Source organism: Ascidiella aspersa, chromosome 6 (genome assembly GCF_963924565.1).
Source record: "Ascidiella aspersa chromosome 6, kaAscAspe10.2, whole genome shotgun sequence".
NCBI classification, from domain to species: domain Eukaryota; kingdom Metazoa; phylum Chordata; class Ascidiacea; order Phlebobranchia; family Ascidiidae; genus Ascidiella; species Ascidiella aspersa.
In genome coordinates this window covers 9,513,212-9,536,626 of record NC_139452.1, presented here as the reverse complement: position 1 = coordinate 9,536,626, position 23,415 = coordinate 9,513,212, and the positions used below count along the sequence as shown (strand labels likewise).

The 23,415-nt window shown below is 38.2% G+C and overlaps 1 protein-coding gene across 1 annotated transcript in view; it reads left to right on the top strand.

The window, feature by feature from the left end:
• LOC146139573 (HEAT repeat-containing protein 5B-like) overlaps positions 1 to 23,415 on the top strand; it is a 31,205-nt gene extending 7,790 nt beyond the window's left edge. The window contains 30 exon segments of the mRNA XM_083392234.1: positions 260 to 359; positions 775 to 884; positions 1,491 to 1,624; positions 2,549 to 2,653; positions 3,176 to 3,389; positions 5,115 to 5,304; positions 6,017 to 6,176; positions 6,435 to 6,624; positions 7,316 to 7,395; positions 8,156 to 8,245; positions 8,676 to 8,838; positions 9,842 to 10,000; positions 10,583 to 10,686; positions 11,216 to 11,360; positions 12,189 to 12,292; positions 12,548 to 12,625; positions 12,965 to 13,124; positions 13,682 to 13,794; positions 14,302 to 14,512; positions 15,408 to 15,608; positions 16,651 to 16,778; positions 17,261 to 17,396; positions 18,232 to 18,370; positions 18,518 to 18,633; positions 18,866 to 18,993; positions 19,444 to 19,552; positions 20,215 to 20,360; positions 21,352 to 21,559; positions 21,981 to 22,144; positions 22,679 to 23,415. Of these exon segments, the coding sequence (XP_083248360.1) occupies positions 260 to 359; positions 775 to 884; positions 1,491 to 1,624; positions 2,549 to 2,653; positions 3,176 to 3,389; positions 5,115 to 5,304; positions 6,017 to 6,176; positions 6,435 to 6,624; positions 7,316 to 7,395; positions 8,156 to 8,245; positions 8,676 to 8,838; positions 9,842 to 10,000; positions 10,583 to 10,686; positions 11,216 to 11,360; positions 12,189 to 12,292; positions 12,548 to 12,625; positions 12,965 to 13,124; positions 13,682 to 13,794; positions 14,302 to 14,512; positions 15,408 to 15,608; positions 16,651 to 16,778; positions 17,261 to 17,396; positions 18,232 to 18,370; positions 18,518 to 18,633; positions 18,866 to 18,993; positions 19,444 to 19,552; positions 20,215 to 20,360; positions 21,352 to 21,559; positions 21,981 to 22,144; positions 22,679 to 22,873 (4,280 nt within the window). The 3' untranslated portion in view covers positions 22,874 to 23,415.

Below are 23,415 nucleotides of genomic sequence, written 5' to 3'. Positions count from 1 at the left end.
ATACAAATATCACCAAAATGTTTTTCCATCTGCAGCCCCCAAACTTGGCGAGATCCTAGATTGGGCACAAATGTATTCACTATTCATTAATGAAAAATAGTTCGACCGCTTAGAAGTGCCATTGTTATCTGGCCCACTGGTCGACTACTTTGTGTCAAACCCTTTTCCCATCGGTATATCTTACCAAAAACTGCTCTTTCAGCAACTATTTTCAACACATGTTTATAAGCTTAGCTTAAAGGCTTTATTTTTACTGCAGCGATGCGAAGTTTCGTGGCCCACTGTGGAGAGCTTCTCAACGAGGATATCACACGAAAGCTGATGGTTCCGTTGGAGAGTGCAATGGCCATGATGCCGATGTGAGAAGCTTTACATTATTTTGTTTTATGTTATACTGGGATTGATAGTTTCATAGAAATGTTATTCTGTCGTTCTGTGCTGGACCGAAACCTTTTAGGATCACTACGTATTAAATATTTTCTCTTTCTGAGATACCTATTGACCTGGGTATAACAATCTGCTGCGAATTATATTGTCCAAATTGCAATTAGTTAATGAACAACAATTGTTTAAAAATAAAAGACGTAAAGATCAATAATAGGCCTGCAAAAATCCAGAACTATAGAGCTTTACTATACTTAAAAGCCAACTAAAATAAAATCATAATTAAAGCAGAGTAGACACGCTAGATCAACTTATTGAAACGTCCTTCCGCACACACTGCAAACATCTATTCAAAATGAGCGACAACTTAATTTGGTTTTATGGCTTTAGGCTTCCTCATATTATACTACTTCACGGTCCACATCTAAAGGCCAGTGCTGCAATGGTCCGTCTTCGTCTTTACGATATACTCGGGCTTTTGCCACCCAGTGCATATGAAGGTTTGCTTTTGTTTGTAACTTATAAAGTATACGACTTTGCAGTCCTAAACTCATGTAAGATCCGTGATCTACTATATATGCACCATGGGCAGTTATGCCATAATTGTTTCTCCTCGTGCTCCCTTAGAAGGCTGCTTTGCTCAGAAGAGCGATGGCCCCGGATTGTCTAGGTCATGATTTCAAAAAAGTTGGCCTGCGGTGAGATTCGAACTCACGACCTCGACAATTTCTGATAGGTACCATGGTTGTTTCTCCTCTTGCTAAGGCTACGTAGCTCAGACGGTAAAGCGACTACCCCGGGATTGCAGAGGTCTTGACTCCGTGAGTAGTGACTTCAATCTTACCGCAGCCCCGTTTGTATAGCGGCGAGCATGTTGCTTGCAAATCTTTAATGGCAAATTGATTTCAAAACAACGTTACTTGGCGATCCGGTGTTCTATGATACGAAGCCGCTATCGTTTGCGAGTGCTACTTCTTGAAAAGCTGACAGTTGTGAAATAATTACACATGGGGTATATTGGTTTTAGGGCAAACATTTTGTTTAATGTGTAATTCATGATTAATTAAACAGGCATTACATGAACTGACATTTTTTTTATTTTCCAGGAAGCTTCAGTGCTTTACTGCGCGAGTTAGTTGCGGAGTTCACACTGACCGACAACCCTGCCCACACGACTACGTCATTGCTGCAGTCACTATGTCACCAGGACGACAGTGTGCTGCTCGGATCCTGGCTCCGGGTAAGACCCATTATTTAATCCAGAGTGACCGAAGTTTGCAAGCAACTGGAGAAACAATCTTTATTGCGTATGTTTTACGCGAAACACAGGTAATACGATTACCAAGAAAGTCTTTCAATCCCGACCGGAATGGTATCTTAAACTTTTGTAACTGTCTCTCAAATATAGCCTACTTCTGTAACTACAACAGGGAAATAGCAGTGAGATACTTTATTTGCGTAAAAAGATGCAGCCCCTTAAAATTTCTCAGCGGTTAACAAACGCAATCCCCCAAAATAGATACACGTTTAACATTTGTAAAATTTAATTGCTTTCTCGATATAGTTGGTACGTTGGTACTGGTATAAAATATTGGGAATCACTAATTTAAACAATCTCTCGCTGTCCACAAATAATAATGTTGCTGGTCTAGGTTGCGACCACTCTGATTTAATGATTAGAGCACATTTGCGTGTGGGTGTTCACATTGCTGTTTGACGAATTATTTTATGTTTTCCTAGCTTTCACGTGGTTTAATCAATGTGTTGTGCTTATGTGTTTTAACCTTGCTTTGTCCTTCACTTTGTGTTTGTACTTTAAGCATTAAGTAGCTCCAACCTCTGTACTTTAGTTTGTTCGTCTTTCATCTTAGTTGCGTAATATACTTTTATGTTGATTGTTATAAATGTTCTGTTTGTTTATTGTTGACAAATTACAGTGGTATAAGTTAATGTAATTATAACATACTTTTGTATATGTTTAATGTTTTAGATTAAACTAGATCAACACAGTGAATCAGTGATACACAGCTCCCGATGCATAAGTACACCCTTATTGGTCGTTCGGCTCTTCGGTATTTTAAATCTAAGCGGCCATGTTTGCCGTCGGTCAATCACCGTACTGGTAACTTTAGATACAAGATTCCTAAATCAGTTTGTTTGGCAGGAAACCGACCAAAGCTTGATCGAAGATCAACTTCAAGGTCACAGCGCCTCGGGGTCGGGGTCACTGGAGCATGACCCCACGTGCATTTACCTTCAGTGTCCTCAGGTGATTTCTTACCACTAAAAATTTTGCGATTTGCTATTGGAAATGAATTGTAAATATTATTTCGAATAAGTAAAACTAGCTTTAATGAAAAAAACTATTATTGAAAAAAAAAATTTACGAGCAATTGAAAGCTTCTTCAGATACTCAAATTGAGTTGCGAGTATTAGGTAACTCCCCGCTGTTTATTTCTCTCTAGAAACCATAAAGAAGTATTTGTGTAATAATTCCATTCTCTATAGCACAATAATTATGGCCTTAAATAAATTTTTACCAAAAATAAAAAAAATTTACGAGTTTCTATCGTGTGTAATTTTTTACGAGTTTTCCATCGTGTGTATCGCCTGTCTGATAAATATTCGACATTAGAAAATGTATTTGCTTCTGAGTCCAGCACTCGACTTCTATGCGTATTTGTCGCCAAAAGCTCTCCAACACAACTCCTGTTGCCCATCACCGATCGAAGTAGGACAGGAGACACGCATCCACAGCAGCATAACCGTGTCCCATTTTCACCCTAAACAGAACCTCACAGCCCCAGGCCCTCTACCCCTGGGCGTGAGCGTCATTGACGCGGCGATCGCCCTGTTCGGCATCGCGTTTCCGCACGTGGCGCTAAAGCACCGCCTCCAGATGCTCAAGCACTTCGACGAATGCGCTCGCCAAGCTGAGAAGAACCCGCCGCGACACCGCGCCCTGCAGATCAACGTCTTCACCGCGCTTATTTGCGCTCTGAAAGGTACGCTATGTTGTTTTCGTTGTTATGGAATGCGTTTTGTTGGCCGACAGTGTGTTGAATGATGAATTACGTCGACTGAGATGTTTTGGGTCCGGACTTAAGCCCCTTCTCTCCATTTTTCACCCAAGCCATTCCGCCGAATGCAGGAAGTCAAAATTGTTTTTATTGGCTGGAAATTTCACAAAAAATGTAACGAATTCGCTATAGAAGCCCTCATTGGCTTTTGAATATTGCACAACGGCTTAGGTTACCCGGTATATATATTAGGGTTGTTCAAAAAAACACTTTTTTGTCAAATTTAAGTGGGGACCCCCTGAAATTGTTAGGTTGCGTCTGAAAACCCCACAAACCAAATCTGAGCACGTTTGGTTCAGTTATGACCGTGCTACGTCAGTTTGAAAATTCAGATTTGGGCTAAAATTTTTGAAAAAAATAAATTGTCCTCCCCCTAGAAAAATTGTTTTCTTCTTATTTGCATTGCTTTGCTATTGAATAGCCACAAATAAACCTGTTTTGCAGTAAAAAAGTGAGTAGTGATGGTACAAATGTCACATTTCAACAACATTTGTTAGGCTGTTTTGTACGAAAAATGACATTTTAGCACATTTTTTGTAATTGATATAATTGTGTGAAGACTAAATGCACTATTTATTAATTTGATGTCATGTGTGCTACATCTACTTCATTTTAAAATTTTAAGCCATTTTTCATACAAAACAGCCTAACAAATGTTATTCAATGTAACATTTGTACCATGACTACTCACTTTTTTACTGCGAAACAGGTTTATTTATGGCTATTCAATTGCAATGCAAAAAAAGAAAAAAAAAATTTTTTAGGGGAGGACAAATTATTTTTTCAAAAATTTTAGCCCAAATCTATATTTTCAAATTGACATTGCACGGTCAATACTGAACCAAACGTGCTCAGATTTGTTTTGTGGGGTTTTTAGATGCAACCTAACAATTCCAGGGGGTCCCCACTGAAATTTGACAAAAAAGTGATTTTTGAATAACCCTAATATATATGGATTTTATGGAAAACGAAGATATATAGGCAGAACAATTAGCGCCAAGACCTATTTTTGACGATAAGAATTTGACGATATTAAAATCACTTAAAATACTCAGCATGTATTTAATAGCAAAATGTACAAATCCACCGTGGATTTTATTTTATTTTGTTTAAATATTTTATTGTTTTGTTGTTCTTGGTCCTTGTTGCTAAAACTTGGTTGCACTTCGATTTCGTTATTTTCTAATTACAAAAAAATAAAAAATAAAGGATATTTTAAAATTTAAAACTTATAAACCAAGTCCGAAAACCCACATTTGTCTCCATCATATTATTTTGCTTAAATTTCACTCAAAAAAATGTATTCTCTAACCCCCTAATCCAGGGGTTCTTAAACTTTTTTAACCACTGACCCCTAATTGTTTTTTTGATACGCGTGGACCACGATAGGCAGAAAATTAAAAAATGACGTCATAAATTGACGCAATTATTCAAATAGACTTCAGAAATCTGCCGCTGTCGGCTAAAAATGTAAATGTGGAATAGAGTCTGAAAACAGTCGGTGCACAATCATTTTATTTAAAAAATGAATTATTTCTTAAATATTTACTAATATTTCAATTTGCCTTCATGGACCCCCTAAAACTAGTTCACGTACCCCCAAGGGGCTCATGAACCCCAGTTTAACAACCCCTACTCTAATCCTTCCAGGTCTCGGCGAGAGCAAGCGGCGTTTGGGCGGCGACGATATCCGCCAGGTGGCGACACAGCTCATCATCTCGGCCCTGGCGTCGACCGACGTGACGTTGCGTTGCGCCGCTGGGGAGGCGGTCGGCCGGATGGCCCAGGTCACCAACGACCCAGGCTTTGTGGCCAAGATGGCCCAGCTCTGCTTCGACAAGTTAGTATTTAAAAGTTTAAAGTTTAGAAAAATGTCTATTTTTTTTCGAGTGTGTTTAAGTTGAAAAAGCGCTGATAAAGTGAAATGTAATTTTCTTTGAATGATTTAACCTAGTAGCCTCACTTAGAGCCTGAGTCTATTTGGCTACAATGCACCAATAAATTGGATTACTGCGAAATTAATGTAAATGTTAAATTGGCACACTAAGCTCTGCGTATTTTTAGGCTAGGAATCTTAAGATTTAACAAGTTAGAATTCCCAGATCCACCATTATCCACTGAGGAATGTGTGGCCCCTTAAATCCGTTTTAATGTTTTAAATTTGTGTTGGAAACCTCAAAAATGTGATTTGTGAACCAAGAACGGTGAAGCCAGCAATGCTAGACTTCGTATTAAAAATGATCATTTTAAGATTTTATAAAAGTTTCTTTTCCTTTGATACTAATCCCAACCAATTTTCTTTGAATCCAGTCTAAAAATCTCTAACAGTTTTAAATTTGTATTGGAAACCTATAAAAAATTGCGTTTGCATAGCCTAGAAGAGTAAAGCCTATATAGCGAAAATTCGGGATTTAAAATATTAATTTTAGTGTTTTTTTAATGGTTTCTACCAGCATGATAATAGATATTTGCAACAATCTCATTTATACTTATCTGAGCAAACTTAAAAGTGAAAACTTTAAACTAATCGCACCGACGTTCTTTCAATCCAGGCTCAAAACAGCTCGTGACGTCATCTCACGCACCGGCCACTCGTTGGCGCTAGGGTGCCTTCACCGGTACGTGGGTGGGATGGGCTCGGGCCAGCATCTGCGCACCAGCGTCGGTATTCTGCTGGCGCTCTCACAAGACCACAACTCCCCGGAAGTTCAGGTAAAGGCGCAAACGTTAAAAAATCGTCCGTTTTTTCTCTAGTCAGTTATATCAACCGTATAGTGCCACCTGATTACCCTATATAGCATTGGACAAATACGACCATTTAGAAAGACTAGAGTTAGAGCTCCACCAGGCAACATATCAATAGATAGAAATCTGGCATCAGCTGGTGTCTGCTGCCGAAACGTCGGTTTATATTTCGTTTTACACCAGAAGAGCTATTTCTATCTATTTACAAAGATTGTTTAAACCCAGGTCTGGTCTCTTCACGCACTCTCGCTGATCATCGACGCGTTCGGCCCCATGTTCCGCTCCTACGTCGACTCCACCCTCCAGGTGGTGCTGTCGCTCTTCCTCCAGGTGGCGCCCCACCACCACCAGGTACACCGATGCCTCGGCAGGTGCCTGGCCGCCCTTATCACCACCCTTGGACCCGAGCTGCAAGGTAATTTTGGCCGCCATTTTGTGTCTTTTCAAAACCGGTCGAAGCGATTTAAGTTAGTCGTGACAATGAACTAATAAGAGACTTTTGTAGCCGTCGGTTCTCGCCTTAACGCCTACTTACCCCTAGCCACATAAATTGTCAAACAGTTACAAGTTATATTCAATGAAACATGCACATTGCACATACATATGTGTGTTAACAACGACCTAGCCCTTTTGAAGTTGCTTTTTGACCAAAGATTAGAGCTTACATAACATATCATTATTGATTAACAGATTCGGTGAGTCTGCAATGGCTTTCAGTTACAAGTTCTAACACTTCCTTAATGTCCCATCAGTTGTAGGAATGATTGAAAAATGTCTTTAAGTGTTCAACAGATATTTTAAACAACTTGTTGCTATAGTTGAATTTAAAGCCTAAATTTGTGGTGTGGAAAGTGTTTCTTAGGTTACGAAAAAGTTTGTGAAAGAATGTTTTTCTTTTTTAAAACGCATTATATAGTCTGGGAGTTAACGAACAAGTTTCTATGATCGATAAATGTCATTTGGAGGTCACTAACTTAAGATTTAAAATTTTCCCCAAAAATCCAAGCAAAATGGTTAACCATATGTGATGCACTTTTGCTAAAAAATTTTTATTGACTATTTACCCGAAGAACTGATTTAAACTTTTTTGCCAAAACATATTCCAGGTTCCACGTCATCAATATCTTCGGCTCGTTCGTCATGCTTGACTTGCTGCGCCATAATGTCGCACCATGCCGATGCTCAGGTACATACTTTACATTCGGGTTAAAATCCGATACTGAAGTCTTTATTACTGTACACGAATTGTTTATCAACACAAAGGCTTACACAAGTGGATTTTATATCTTAATTCGACTGAATATAAAACAAAGCTATTAAAACAGAAATACCATCAGTGTAAGTTAAACATCATCGCCAACACTTACAAGTCACAATATGAGCTTCTATCGCGACAAGGTAGAACACCAACTGCCATAAGGACAACTACAATGTCAAGGCACCATATGCTCAGTTATCTTTGACTGTTTGACCGCAAGTAATAGAATGCTTACACAATTAAATACGTCACAAAGCACTTATATATCAAAATACGCTTTAGCAAACTCACTGTTATTTCTTTCTCAACGATCGCAGTTTTTTACCAGGGCAATTTTATAATATTACTTTTATTACGTTCATGGCACGAGAATAACAAAATGTCTTGGGAAGGCCGAGTCAAAAATAGATTCTAAAATACTAATAATATGAAGTGGTTTTCTTTTTAAGAGAGCTGTAAATAGAATGTTTTGACATTCTGGTATTACTAGGGATAACGACTGCCTTACAAGTGTAGTTTATTCAATAAAACATTCTAAACTCATCATAAAAACGTCAAGGGTTATTTTTACCTGATAAATCTATGTAAAATGAGGCGCAGGCCGTATTTTACCCAGATCTGTTCTAACTTATTATTTTAGTGTTATATTAATACAGTCAAATATCCTAAACTGCTTGTCGTACATCAGGTCCAGGCCGAATCGATCTCTTGTCTTCAGCAACTTCACCTCTTCGCTCCAAGACACGTCGAGCTCTCAATACTCGTTCCCAGACTCTGTGTACGTATAGAGTTTTATGTAACGAAATCATACTTAAATCTGCAAAGTTTTGCATTTCTACGGACGTTATTTTAAAATTAAACTTAACCAATTTCCCTAAACAACAGTTTTGCAGTACGCCATTGGTAGAATTTATTTTATTTGAAAAAAAAATGTTTTTAAAAAATCTTGTTTTTAATAGCATTTTGAAAGTTGTGATTGTTTTACTCAATAAATTTTATGTTTATTAGTGTAAGATTTCACTCGAACTTAACCAGGTCACAATAAATCCAGTAGCAGTTGAGCATTTAATCGCTTCTTTTTTGGAAATGTGTATTTTCTTTTGTTTTTTAATAAAAAATTGCGAAAAAAGGAAAACAAAGTATAATAGGAACGTACATTGGTCAATTTAGATTTATCTTCCCTTTAAAAAAATAAAATCCCCTTTTAGCGCCACCTGTCGAGCTGGCACCTGATCTTGCGTCGCGCCAGCGTGTCCTGCCTACGTCAGCTCGCCCAGAAGGAGGCGCCAGAGGTGTGCCAGATCGCCGCCAAATCGGCGTCCGACCGTGACGCCTGTGACGTCAGCCGCGGTGTGGTGATCGGAAAAAATGGTATGGATATATAGTGTTTTTGTTCTTATGTGACAGATCTGTTATAAAATAATGATAGACTTATTCTGTGTACATCAGCTTTTAAGTAACTATGCATTTCGTACGTTCGGCACTTATTGTTTTGGTCATCCCTAGGAATGTTCAAAGTAGAATATCGAAATCCCATTTGGATTCGAATCCAATTCTGCCGTTTATTTCGGGTAATTGGAACCGATATAATTTAATGTTTTACCGCCGATTGTTGCGCCTAATTGTACTAACGCGTGTGGTAAGTTGGCCTTAGTAAAAAAAGAAGCACTAAAACCCAACAATGCTTTAAAAAACAGGACCGAATTGCTTAAGACTTCTGTGTGCAGTATTTCATTGTACTCACTATTGGCAAAAATATAAGTTTTGGCAACAACCTGGACAGTTGACATAATACAGTTTACAGAACTGCTTCAAATGACAGTTGTTAAGAATGTTAAACATATGGGAGAATTTTCTATTATAATGTACACATGTTAGCAAATTGTTTGGGCGATTTATTGCTGTGATTGTAGGCCCTGTCCTGTGGGGTAGATTAAGATTAATCCCTTCCACAAACAAAACCAAGGTTAGATAATTTAATAAAAATATACTAGGATTCGCTATTCTGGATTCGTTATTCTAGATTCGAAACCTATTATTCTAGAATACCTTGGGATTCTACTTTGAACATCCCTAGTCATCCCATTATAGATCGAACCAGCTGTACATTAAAAATATAGTTGCTTGTACTAACAGAATGTAGCAAGCATGGGCGTATGGTTGTTTCTCGACTCGATCCTCTCTGAGTCCTGAGCTCAGTTGGACGGTCCCGGTATGACCAGAGGTCGTGAGTTCGAACCTCACTGCAGGCTGGTTGTGTTTATAGCCCGCCCTGCTTTGATCGACACATTGATCGGCAGATTCGATTTGTCTGCCATGGCTTTTGGTGTACAGTTGTACATTGAGTTGAACCATAATTCGAAATGTACGTCAGGTTTGGAGGGCGCCCTTTTTGTTCTGCTTGACCGCGAGTTGGACGCCAAGCTGACGTCAGACGTCCGTGACGCGCTCAGCCACATTCTGCAGCACGTTGTCATGGACAACCTCGGCTTCTGGCTCGCCCTCTGCAAGTCAATTCTCGCCGCTTCCACCGGTAGGTTGGTTTTGCCTTTCTCGTTCGATCGCCATTTTGTGTCAACCCAGCCCAAGCGTGCTTGTTTTACGAGAGGACCTCACATTGTAGCTTTGTGCGCAGCGTGAAAAAATGGCTTTTTTTAGTTACCGTTAGAATTGACTAAAATGAATTTATTAAGACTTACTAAAACAGATTTTTTTTTTACTTTCCTAAAAACACAATTTTTGTTTAAATTCTGATTGGAAACTTTTTTGGGCATTTACGTGGTTAGTTCGGCATATTACGTTATAGTTTGGTTAGGCCATGGCTCATAATCGCTATTGTAACTAATTTGGGTGAAAAAATAGTCACATATAGTTGGTATCGTAAAGTGCTCTTTTTAGGGACTAAAGTGAAATTATTTTTGCAACTTTTTTTTTGTAGTATATTATTACAGTTTTAGGCTTATGCCGTTTCGGATGTTTTTGTTGGAATATCACAGCGCAAAATTAGTGTCTAGCAATTATGACAAAACTAGTTTGTGGTCTTGCCGAAAATAACAAAAAAAATCAGAATTGGCCGACAATCTGCGTTTTTTTTTATCTTCCGATATTTATTCAGACCGCGTTGCTCTCAATAAAATTGATGACGACCAAAAGGAAACGACAGACGAAAAGGGATCAAATGACGAAGACTCGTTCACCATAAAGGACGGCAAAGAAAAGGTATTTGCACGTCAAGGTTGGCCGAACAACGCGGTACTATTTTTTAACGATTAATGAAAAGTTTAACAATAATAAAGTGCAGAGCCAAAAAGGTCGGGTAGATCGACTTCATCTTTCAGTTAAAAATTATAGATGAACTAAACGATAAATACTAGCTCGTACCGAAACGTCTTAATAAAGATGATGTCGATCTACTCGATTTTTTTGGCTTTGCAATTCATTATTAAAAGTTGGTTGAAGAAAAACTTGGGTATTACAATTTTTACAATGTTTTTAATCAAATTGTTAATAAATTGGCCTTTTGATCCCATATGTTATACTGTACACTACTAGACATTTATATTTCTAACAGAGTTTAAACTTAGGATTCATGAACAATCGTTAACCCTTCGCTTTGCAGAGGTACAATTACATTTACACCATAGAATTTTTTCCATCACGTTTTTTATTAAATCTACGGTTCAAGTATTAATTAAATCGTGATATGTATTATAAAAAAATAACTTATTGCATTTACGTTTAACCCTAGAACAAGATCCCGCCACGTTGGACGACCCGGGTTTTTGCTGTCGGCCTGGTGCGCCGAGCCATGACGATGTGCCGACAGCGGGGTTCGAACCCGGCACACTTCGACTTGGTGGCCGCAAGGGAAGTGGTGCGCTCGGGAAAGAAAGGTAACTGGAAACAGTTCTACAAGTAAAGTAAATAAATTTGAGATGGTCGAGTTGTTAGGCAAGTCGAGTAAGATGTTAATCTGCGAGTTTTTAGTTGGCGTTTTTGCGTTTCTATTTTTTTTTTATTTTGTTTTTTCGGTGTTTAAAATTTATTTTTTATTTTGTAAAAGACAGTTTTTTACAATTTCAATAAAAAGATTAAAGCCATTATATTCGATAAAATCGACATCACTTTGTTTCCGTGGTGGCCACCAATAAACTTTGGAACACAATACACGGATTTCTTTAGTAATTTCAATTAAAAGATAAAAGCCGTTTTGTCGATATTATTAAATATAATGGCCTTACAAACTAAAAACGCACAGTCCTTTTTTTATCTTTAATTTGATGCCCTTCATCTATAGACTACAGTTTATTTCTTTTCATCATTTTTGGGTGTTTGTTGTAACTAAAATTTAGGCAACTTACTTATGTTCAGTGTTCTAACTGGTGTCTAAAACAGAATAAATCATAAACTTGCTTTTCCAGTCATTTGTCTTTCGATTTCACTTTATTATTTCGAACCACCTGGAAACCTTTTAGCTCATGACATTGTAAATGTTAGAAAACGAACACAACGCGCTTCCAAATTGACAAAAGGAAAAATCTTTTTAAATATACCAAAAACCCAAGTGCATACTAGTAAAGAAATATAATTATAATGAGTACAGCTAAATTATGAAGAACAACTTACAAGCTGTAATTTCTTATCTGTAATTTTTTATAACTGGTAAGTTGCCTTAACTGGTAATTTGTTATAACCGGCTGTTATAACGTAATGGTTTTAAGGCGACTTCCTCGTTCTGCATCTGTCTGACCTTGTACGGATGACCTTCATGGCTGCCACCGACCACAGCGCTCAGCTTCGAATGGCTGGTCTCGAAGCCCTGCAGGTACGGATTGCTTTGTTCAGGTTTTTAGTCAACATAAATAAAACAATCGGAAGCCGTGATCAGTTATTGTGTCGTAAAATTTGGCTATTTTTATCTTTTTAGAAACTCAGTCTTTTATACAAAAATCCCTCCGAAAAATTTGTAGGGTTTTCATATTTGACAATCTCCTTCGTTTTTTCATGATGTTTTCCTAAAGTTTTTTTATTAACCTGTAGAGTATACAAAACTATAGGCGTCGCTATTTCTTGCTTACAGGATGTGATCAAATACTTCAAAGACGTCCCTGAACCGGAATTTCAAGGCTCAGTTATCTTGGAGCAGTATCAGGCCAATGTACGTTAAATTCGGTTGTACCATATTTTTATACTACAAATGCCAAAAACTTTTTCCAACATATGGTAATTTATTTTTATAAATTTGTTATTTTTTGTTAACGACAGTTATTACACTGTTCGAAAAATCAAATTTTTGTCAACTTAAAAAAAAGGAATTTATATTTTTCAGTTGTAAAAAAAGCTTCACCAAAATTTTAGTTTGTTTGTTTTTAATAAATTTGTGATTTTTTGTTAACCACAATTATTACACTGTTAGAAAAATCAACTTTGTCAACATTTTATGTTTAGTGCTAAAACAACAGCTTCAACAAAAGTTTTGTTGTTTGCTCCCTTCCAGGTTGGCGCCGCCTTGCGGCCGGCCTTCTCGGACACGTCCCATGACGTCACGGTGCGCGCCTGCGAGGTCTGCAGCGCCTGGATCGCCAGCGGCGTGGTCAGCGACCTCTCTGACCTCAAGCGCGTCCACGCCCTGCTCGTGTCCAGCCTGGCTAAGGTAAGTGCAAGGGGTATGTGACGTAACAATGAAACATTGTTTCGAGTGCGTGATTTCAATTTTGTTCTTCGGATGCTGTTTATTAACTGCTACATGGCTGTATATTTTACGAATTTACGTCGACAACCAATTTTCGTTTTACTGTTATTAAGTGTGAAGAGAAGTAGATTGGTTTTATAGCAAAAACTCGGTGTCTAAAAATGGCGTTTTAAATTGTCCCATTTTAGTTTTAAATTGACCCCGTTTTAAATTGACCCCTTTCCATCAAATACATTGCTACATCGGCGTAATGGGTTTTGACAGGGTTTCATAACCGTGACCTCGGCTCGTCTAAGGGGGTACTGAGTATTTATTAGGGGGCGACAAGCATATAATATTTTGGTTTTAGACTTAAAAAGCCAGTGGAAGGGACGGTCCACAAGCTAAGAAATGTTGATATCCACTAGGTTTGGATCTCTAAATAACTCTTATTTTATTAATTTTATCACTGTAAACCAAAATTAAAATCTTGGAAGATTTAGTAAAACCAAACTTTATAACAACACTTTTTTTTATTTTAAGAGGCTTCATTATATTGTTTTTAGGTTAACCAGAACGACCCTTCGTCGGGTCACATCTACAGCGAGAGCGCTTCCACCATGGAGAAGCTTGCAGTGCTTAAGGCCTGGGCGGAGGTAAGGCTTTTTCATAAAACTTGGCATTGGTTTGATGGTTATAGAAGGAAATCGAGAAGTTGAGTTATGAGAGCCTTTGAAATAATGATGTATTTAATATTATTTCAGTTTGTATAGAATAGGTTGCTGCAAAAGCGGTTTTTACTTTAAGCCATTTGTGGAAAATGACAAATAACGTCATAAGAAACACAAACCCTTTATTTAAAAGGTGGCGTAGTAGTGTCTGAGCGACTGTATTTGTCTATTTTTGATTGGGACGAAATAGAAAAAAAACGTTATATATTATCCCAAAAAGCTAAAAGAAGTATAGCCTCGCAAATAGGGATTGAAAACACGTGACTTGCAGTAGGTAAGTAATAAGAATTGGTAAAAGAAAACGTGATCTGACTTATTTAATATCTGTCTAAATCCGCCCACAGTTCCCCACAGTTCCCCATAATTTTCCACTTTATTTCTCTCTTCACCCTTTCATCAAGTCTCTATATTTAAAACAACCTTTCCACTCAGGTTTACGTAGTGGCCGTTGAAAACGAGGCGAAATCCGCAGACAGCGCCTCTAGCGAGAGCACTGTAGAGGGTTGTAAGCCGCTGGGTGGCAGTCTCCTAAGCTTGGTCGAACCCCACCTCGCCCTATTGGCCGACTACTGGCTCAAGGTACTCAAAGACCAAGCTATCCTAAAGTTGCCGCCCGATTTTCACGCCCATTTGCCCGCGCAAGGTAAGCTGGTTTTAATGGTGCTGTTGTTATTGCAGGCTTGTATAGTGGTTTGGAATTTAATTTTGTGCAGTACGGGTTTGAATTTAGGTTATATGAATGAATGAATAAATGACATAGTGTGGTATAAACGTATGTGCGACTGCGAACCGCTTTATCGCAACCATTTGGAAATTTTATTTGCCAATCTCCGATGTGCCACACCTACTTTTTACCTTTAATGAAATAGGGTTGGGATTTGAGGACTAATTTGTTATTTCGATTGTCAGTTTAATTTCTGGATAAATAATTTGTTTATGTTTGTGTGTTATGAATCAAAGTTGTACCTCAAAAAGAAGCCTTATTTTATATGAATTACAGTTACTAAATATACTTTGCCAGTGGTTCTCAACCGAGACGCCGCGGCACCCTAGGGTGCCTTTTCTAATGCTCAAGGGTGCCGAGAGATATTTGAGAATCTTTAAGAATCTGATTTTTGCTTAACTCTTACAACTTTTTTTGTAAAGATTATAGAGAGGAATAAATCCAATTATAACTTCCTACGTTGTGTAGAGTTGATGTGTGTTGTTCCAGTTCCGTTTGTTGTGACAATAAAGTGAATTACCTACGGAAAATTCTTGTAGGGGCGCCGCAACCGGTTATTTCTGAGTGGATGCCGCTGGCCATAAAAGGTCGAGAAACACTGACCAAGTCAAAGCCTCGCTTTTATGTTTAAATATATTGTTCAATATCAGTTTAAACAGGTTTTGTCCTATTTCGTTTTGAAAACTTTTAATATACCAAAATTGTGCTTTCGATATGCCTCACAGTAATATCAAATGTATTTTCTGCTTATACATAATCCATATGTGCTTTCAAAAATGCCTAAAATGGAACTCTAATTACTTACTTTCACAAGGTGGCGCCTTCTTCATGATGGAGACGGCCTCCTCTGTTACGTCACACTACAGTTACGCTTGGCCGAACATACTTCACGCTCTGTCGCTCTGGCTTGCCCACGTCCACTTCCCGAAGGAGAAAGAAGAGCAAGAGCAGCATGGAGAGGAAGTGGGAGAAGGCGAAGAGAAGGAGCGAGAGAACAAATTGCACCTCGTGTTGGGTTTGTAAACATCTTGATTTTATCGAAAAAGGAGTGTCCGATTTTTCGTGTTTTAGGCCGGCACTGATAAATAATATTCTGGGCAAAACTTATCGCAGTTCGTTACCAAAATTTACAAAAACGGTCTAGTTGGAAATTACTATGCAATTAGTTCTACTGAATTGGTAGTGATGCTATTGAATTGTAAGATTAGCTGTGGTCGTGGGATTAACATTACCTGGCCAATATATTGTTGTAGATTAGAAAACTAGCGTTGACAAAAATGCCTTTCTAAACTACCTATCGACAAGTACCGTTACTATTAAAATAAATCTGCTCTGTTGGCGTCCATCTAATATTTTTGGACAACCTAACAAAAGTGTATTCCTCTTTACTTACGACTAAAAGGCATTTACCTGGCGCTATATTGAATCAAACCAAACATCCAGTTCATTCCAACGTCATAGAGGCCACGTCTTTTTTATTCGTACTGGTAATGTCCGATAGTATGTTGTTGCAGCAATACAAAATACATTTTTATCAGAAAGACGTTAGATTTGCTCGCAAATGTTGCAATTCGTTAAAATATTTAAACAAAATAAAATTGCATAGGTCATGTTAAACCGACCTGTGGCCGCAATGGGCTTCAAATGTAAGATGTTTACCGGAATTTGGTATATTCTTACCAATATACCTTGCCAAAATAAATTGCTGCGCTATCTATCGTCCTACAAACATGCGACTAAAATGTCCGAATTGATTTGATATCCAGTCACACGTGTTGTATCTCGCGTCTTTTTCTATTGCATTCGTTTCGTTGTGTCCTTATATGAATATTAATAAATTTTGAAAAAGGAAATATATGATAAAAAAAGATTTGATATCCAATCAGCACAAAATATAAACGGTTTAGGTAATCCAATACCAAGAGCTTGGGTAGTTTATATTCTGATATTATCGGACAACCCATTCTTACCTATACGATACATACTCCTTCTATGTATCGCAATAAATTAAAACCTTATGCGATTAGGTTAAACCAACCGGCTCCTTATGTTCACAGGCGTCTGTGTCGAGGCTCTGTGCTCCCCGCGCATCTCTGACGCGGTCGGTGTGATAGCGGCTTGCCTCTCTTCGCTCGACGCCCTCTTCTCAAACGTATGGACGCGCAAGGTCGTCGGGAAGAGCCAGGTGTTTATTTGCTTGCTATTTGAATCCTCGGGTCATGATGGCGCTAAACTACCGTTTCATTATTCATTTCCAGATTTTTAAAAAGGTAAATAACCTTAGGTCTGTGGGCACGAACAAATACGACCTGAACGTTGTATTACTTACTGTTGGAAATTTATTTTTTTCGTGCGATTTAAGAACTTAAATAAGATGCAAGATAAAGCAATGTGCAAAAGAACGTTGAAAAAATATAGTGTAAATGCTTGCAGAAGCGATGGGAACACGCTAAGTTCACGTGTGGCCGTGAGAAAAGACAGTTTAAATGCGAAAACTGAACATAAATTTACAGCAATATTTTTTATAGATACATTTTATTTATACGTATACAATATACATTAACCAATGATAAATGAGTCTTTTTTCCATATGACGATTTATCAATACTTTAAACACCGTCGTATTCTAACCCAGTAAACGTCATTATCTTTACATTCACTTGCCAGATCTTCGGGATCGAGATCCTGAACGTCCTCCACCGCCTCCTCCTTACTCGCGACTCCTTCTCCACCCAGACCCTGGTGGTGAGCGTCGTACGGAAGATACTGCTCGCCGCCAAAGAGGCGCTCTTCGAAAACGGAGGTCTGTGAAACTTTTTATCAATATTTGTTTTGATCGGCAAGTGTATCGTCGGAATATTAAATAGCACAGCATAAGGTTCTATAGAGCAGTGGTTGTCAACCTTTTTTTGGAACAGTACACAGATTACGTTTTCTGGCGAACTTGTACACACCAGTTCTCGCAATGACTAAACTTACAGAAATATAGAAACCCAATGCTTCAATAACCATTTAATGCGTTCGTTGCTGTTGAATTTCTTCAGTCAGTTGTGCACAGTGAGGTAGTAGCCTTGTTTCTAGTGTCCCTCTCATAAGCGTATCAACTTCTACAATTGAATTTCATTTTTTGGATTTAATTTCAACCAAAGCAGAAAATCCTTGCTCGCAAAGTGATGTCGTGGGCGTATAAGGTTGGAAATTGACCGTGATTTTGATATTCAGGAGTGTTTAAATTGGAACGTACGCCGTAGCCCAAGCGGACCTATTCATAGGTTTATTATTGTATTGCGGTATCTTGTACAGCACAGTACACTCCATCAAAGTGGTACACCCGATTGCGGTAGATATTTCAGTAGTGCAAGCAAGTAAGTTTTTTTTTATTGCATTAACCGTGCTACGAACTTTTCTGAATAAAAGCTTACCGACATTCTAAAGATATGGCCGAGTTCGTGAGTAATATCCTTCTTACTCCGCAAAAATGCGCGAAAATTAAAAGAATTTTTTCTGTAAGCCCACTTGGAACTACTTCTCCTAGTGTAGCATTTCTTACTGGAAGCATTTGTTTTGTTTCTCAACAAACAGACACTTATAATTATTCTTTTTAAAATACAACTTTATCTACTTATTTTAATTCACAGTTTTTGACGCTCCACAAACAAAAGGCGAGGGCGGAGAGTCGGGTACAATACAAGCTGGGAAGTCGACCGTGTTCGCCGTCCTGGAGATCTGTATGTGCGTCTTGGTGCGACAAATTCCTTCCATAAACCCTACCTTCCGGTAAACAATACATTTCTTGGCAAAAAAAATATTGATTAGAAATAAATTCAATAATTTACGTTTAAACATTATCGAAGGAATTGTGCCGTATATTTTCCATAAATAAATTGAACGAGCATGAATTGATAGTATTTTGTTTTTTTGCAGAAACGAAAGTCGTGAAGCGATGACGACGGAAAAAAATCTATCAAAGGGATCCGCGGAGCTTGTTGCCATGGCGATAGCGTTGCTTAGTGATGTGCTGTGCCTCTGCTCCCCAAGAGGTAGCATTGATGTATTAGCCTAACAACAATTTACAAAAGTTTATTAATCAAATTTTGTCTAGTTGTGGCTCTTTAACTTGATGAACGATTTTTCCATAATTTATTTTCTGCATTTATTTATTGTTTCAACAGGCGTCAAAATCAGCTACTATTGAGTCTAAACAGTAGTGTGGTGTTACGACATTACATTTCTTAGGGGTATTCTTTCAATAATTAATTTCCCTTATTCCAGGTTGCCTGACCATCCTCCCCACAGTACTTTACCTTCTCACGGGCGCTATGCGTGAAGCTGGGGCCAGGTCGAGCAAAACCACACCCGCTGAAAATCCGGCCGCTACCATTACGACAGCTACTTTGCAGGTAGTTGACACCAAAGGGTTGATATATTCTAATCACTATAATAACATCTCGAAGGTGGATGTTCTTGAAAGTTCATGTCTGTATACTAAAGTCTTTATCAGTTAGTATTTATTAAACACAAGTAAGGGTTACTACAACTTGGTTCTTTAATTCGCATAAATACAAATAAATGAAGGTTACCAACACTAATCAACAAAACATATTATAGAAAACCATAACTTACACATCAACAAAAGCTGTCAGCAGCACCAAGTCACGTTTAAAATGAAGGACGCACAAAACAGAAAATGTTCGGGGCAAAGCGCACGAAGAGCAGTGTTTTATCGAGAAAAACACCATATTGGCAGAAACTTAACAGTTCCTGAAAGTGGCAGTACTTTTTGGCGTTTGTGTACTTGTTCTTTTTTTCTCTTGCGTTGATGAGCCTTTTTTACCTATTTCCATTTTTAGGCATTTCGTTCAATCCTGGCATCACCGTTTCTGAAGGAAGGCTCCTACCAGGAGGAGTGGGAGACTTTGCTCCGGAGCGCTCTTCATTCCTTGCTCGAGCTCAGCAAAGGTTGAAAGTTGTTGGTTGTTTTGCCTTTTTTAGCATATAAGTCCCCGTTTGGTTAGGTCGCTTACTGAAGTCGTTCGCATGGTTAGATTTATTAAGACTGATGCTTTCTCCGAAATTAAACTCTAAAACTTAAATTAAAGAAAATTTTAGAGGCAATACAAAGACAAGTTTCATTTATTAATGCCATTGTCTTGTTTGTGTTTGGATTACTTTAACCTTACAAAAAGTACAATGAAGAGAGTTTGGCTGTAATATACTTATGCTAAGTATTTGGGCGCCGCGAAAAAAGATTGAGAAACACTGTTTTAACGGCGGAGGTTATGTTTAAACTTTCCCTTGTGTTTAAAATTGTCAAAAAAACATAGAGAGCCGACTGAGACGCTATAATTTTTTGCAAATATTTTTTTTCTTTTTCAACATGTTGTTTTTGAATGTCTTAGGAATCTGGTAAATTTCAAGCAGGTTCAATTAGCATTCACCTGCTGTATACGAAAAACGGCCAACAACCAATAAAAAAACGTTTTAGTGATAATTTAATGGCCCACAGTAAAGCCGTTGTAAGAAAGTTGTGTTCATCATCCACATAATGTAGGGCCTGTACGAGTATACGGGTTCAATTTACTTACGGTTTTATCTCAACGCTTTTTCACTTTACATTTTAGACGACCAGGGAGTCGACGTGACGTCTATGCTCACCTGTCAATCACTATTCCTCCTCACAGCGCCACCTAGCGTCTGTCAGCATCATAAGATTCTCATAGAAATGTTAGACTTCTTTGAGCGCGTCTTCAAATCGAATGACGCTAAGGTTAGTAGGGTTTTTTGTGTGCGTTCGAAAAACGTTTACTGCTTAAACTTTCGGTTTCTATTTTAAAATAGTAAGTTTAACGAGTTTGAATAGAAAATTTTCCTAGGCATGGGGGAACTTTCCATTAAACTTACCAACACAACAACCAACACCGCAAACAAAGAGGTTAAAAAGTTTACCTTCTACCATGCGCAGTTTCAACTCGGACCCTACCTCCCTGGCGGCACCTGCTCCCTGGTGGAGACAGGTTGTCAGAGGACTGTGATCAGACATTACTGACTTTCCCAGCCTCCTTCTTGTCCAATGCAAAAACCAGCCACAATCCTTACATTTTCTAATTTACTTATACACTCGACTTGCCTCCCTGAGTTCCGTTCACTATTGGTGGAAAAAAGTTAAACATTTGGCTATGACTGTGAAATGACACCATGCCACACATAAATGTTATATGTCATTACAATTATTAACAATTTGGATTTCGTTCTTGAGCCCAATATAAACTGCTAAAATAGGTTTTCCTAATCTGTTTAGCGTCTTTAGACAAAAAATTCAGTGGAAACTACCGGAGAAAGTATTGTGGCAAATATAAATGTATTAAAAATTAGTAAAATAAATGGCTCTTAGTTTGTAGACAAAACAGTAATGATATGATTTTGGGTTACACTTTTGTGTTTGATTTACTGCAATGACAGAAAAAGTGAGGTATGTGTTTTAGTGAGGTATCTGGCCGATACAATCCAAATATTGGCCAATCACCCTTCGTTACCCGATATTTGGTACCGGGTTCAAACTGTTAAAAAACTCAATAAATGTCAAATAAGTTAGTTGAGTTAGTCCATAATCTATAAACAAAACTTTACACACAAACATGCCCCTAAGAATATAAAATAATAATAAATATATAATTTCGCCCCTTGCATTGTGACGTCACCCCTTACGTTGTGACGTCTTCCTTTACATTATAATGTCACCCTTTGCATTGTAACGTTAGGAGCAGCTTGCCTGCGTCCGTTTCCTGGCTCCCATCTTCCGCATCGCCGACCACTCGCTCTCGCGTCCTTTCATCCACCGCATGGCGCCGCTCGTGACGTCACAGCTCGGTGACGCAACGTCGGTCGTGACGTCAGAAGACGCGCTGGTGGTGGTCGAGTGCCTGAACCTGTGCGAGCTGCTGGTGGAGTTGACTGACGAGGAAAATAGTGAGTTGAAGCAATATTTTTCCATATTGCTTTAAAAAAAATTATTTTTCTTTTTTTTTTCTTTTTTTTTTTGCATAAAAATGCCACGTTGGAAATTTTATAGTAGGCTGGGTACGTTAAAAATTAATTCCAATTCGTTGTGATTTTAGACTAACATATTTTTGACGGTTCCTGGTTGATTTTCTAAAGACGGGCTAACACTGGAAATTTTGTTTAAAAATGCTGTAATATTGCGTTAAACCAATGTAGTGGAACGGTTTACACCTTCCTGATTAAAATATGTAATAATTCAAGCTGTTCAAATACTCCACCTTGTGTGACACGTCTGCAAAAATATTTTTTCGATTTTATAAGGATCTAATCTTTCTAATGGGTTTTATATAGATTTTTCAAAACTCTGCCTTTTTATTAACCCTCGCAGAAGCGTCCATGGTGCAATCGCTGGTGCCGATGTTCGTCGGTTGTCTGAATGCGGGCCCGGACAAGCTGGACAACAACGGGAACCTCTCGGCCCGCGTCAAGGTGCACGAGAGCGCCCTCCAGCGCCTGCTGCTGATCGGGCCAAAGTATCCCGTCGCCTTCAAGGTAAGACTCACTGCGAACTGGAATACCGTTACTTTGTTATAAAAAATAGCTTAAGGAGCGAACAAAAATCAGTCAGCTGAACAAAAATTGAAACCTGTAAAGAATCTAACCTTATTATTGTTGTTGAGAAACACGTTATTTTAAAAAAACATACAAAACAGTTTGCCTTTAACAACGAAGGTATGGTTTGCATCAATTTATATAAATATTCTGTTGCAGCAGGGAATTGTATCAATTGTAAAACTGTTCTGCCGTGATTTGAGACAGCTATCTAAAATAATGGCCGGAAGAACAATTTTACACTTAACTTATATGTTTAATGTTTTTTTCTTGGAAAATAAAGGCTATATGGGCATAAGGTACGTTTGCACGAAACAGACAGTTGTTAACAAAATAACCGAACCCCCAAAACGCAATCTCATTTTTGTTTTTATATTTGACAGACACAACTCACAAAACAATTAAAGATCAATGTTTAAAATAAGTCGTCCTTAAAATCACTTTCAATAACCTTATTGAATTTGCTTTGCGCAGGCAACCATGCAGAGCGACCCGGCGCTTAAACTTCGCCTAGAGGGCGCCCTGCGCACCAATCAGGCCAAGTTCCACCAGGAGCAGCAGAGAGCGACCGCTGCCGATATTCAGTCGAGCGTGAAGGCCTCCAGAAATGTTAACGTTCAGCCGACCATTAAGCTCAAAATGGACTTTTCGAATTTCGGCAAAAAGTGAAAAAAAGAGAGGATTTTGTCAAGCTATTTAAACATTTATGCCAATATTTTATAGCGTGAAAACAGGACTGTACTACAAATGTTCGATACTTATCGGTTTTCGGCCGATATCCGAAATCGTTATCGGTGTCGTTTCAAATGGCAAGTAAAGGTGAACACGTGGGTTTTTTACCTGAAAGAGTTTCTACAGTCAACTAATTTCTTTGAACTCTTGCGATATTGTCACTAAATTGAAAAACTTTAACCTGTGTTACTTATTATATGTGTAGTTTTTTATATACCTGTGTAACTTATTATATCACTGAACAACTATTATTATTCATTAGGGAATTAAATTAACATCTGTAAAAAACGATATCATCTGACATCCCTTGCACGAGTAAAACGGTATCGATTATAGCTTGGTACAAAAATTGAACTATCTGTGTCAGCAACCGCAGTCGTTTAAAAAATTATTCAATTTCTCTTGTATAGGCAATATAGGCATCCTTCTGGTTTACCGCTTTTTGCAAACCAGTTTTCCGCTGATCACTAAGTACGAAC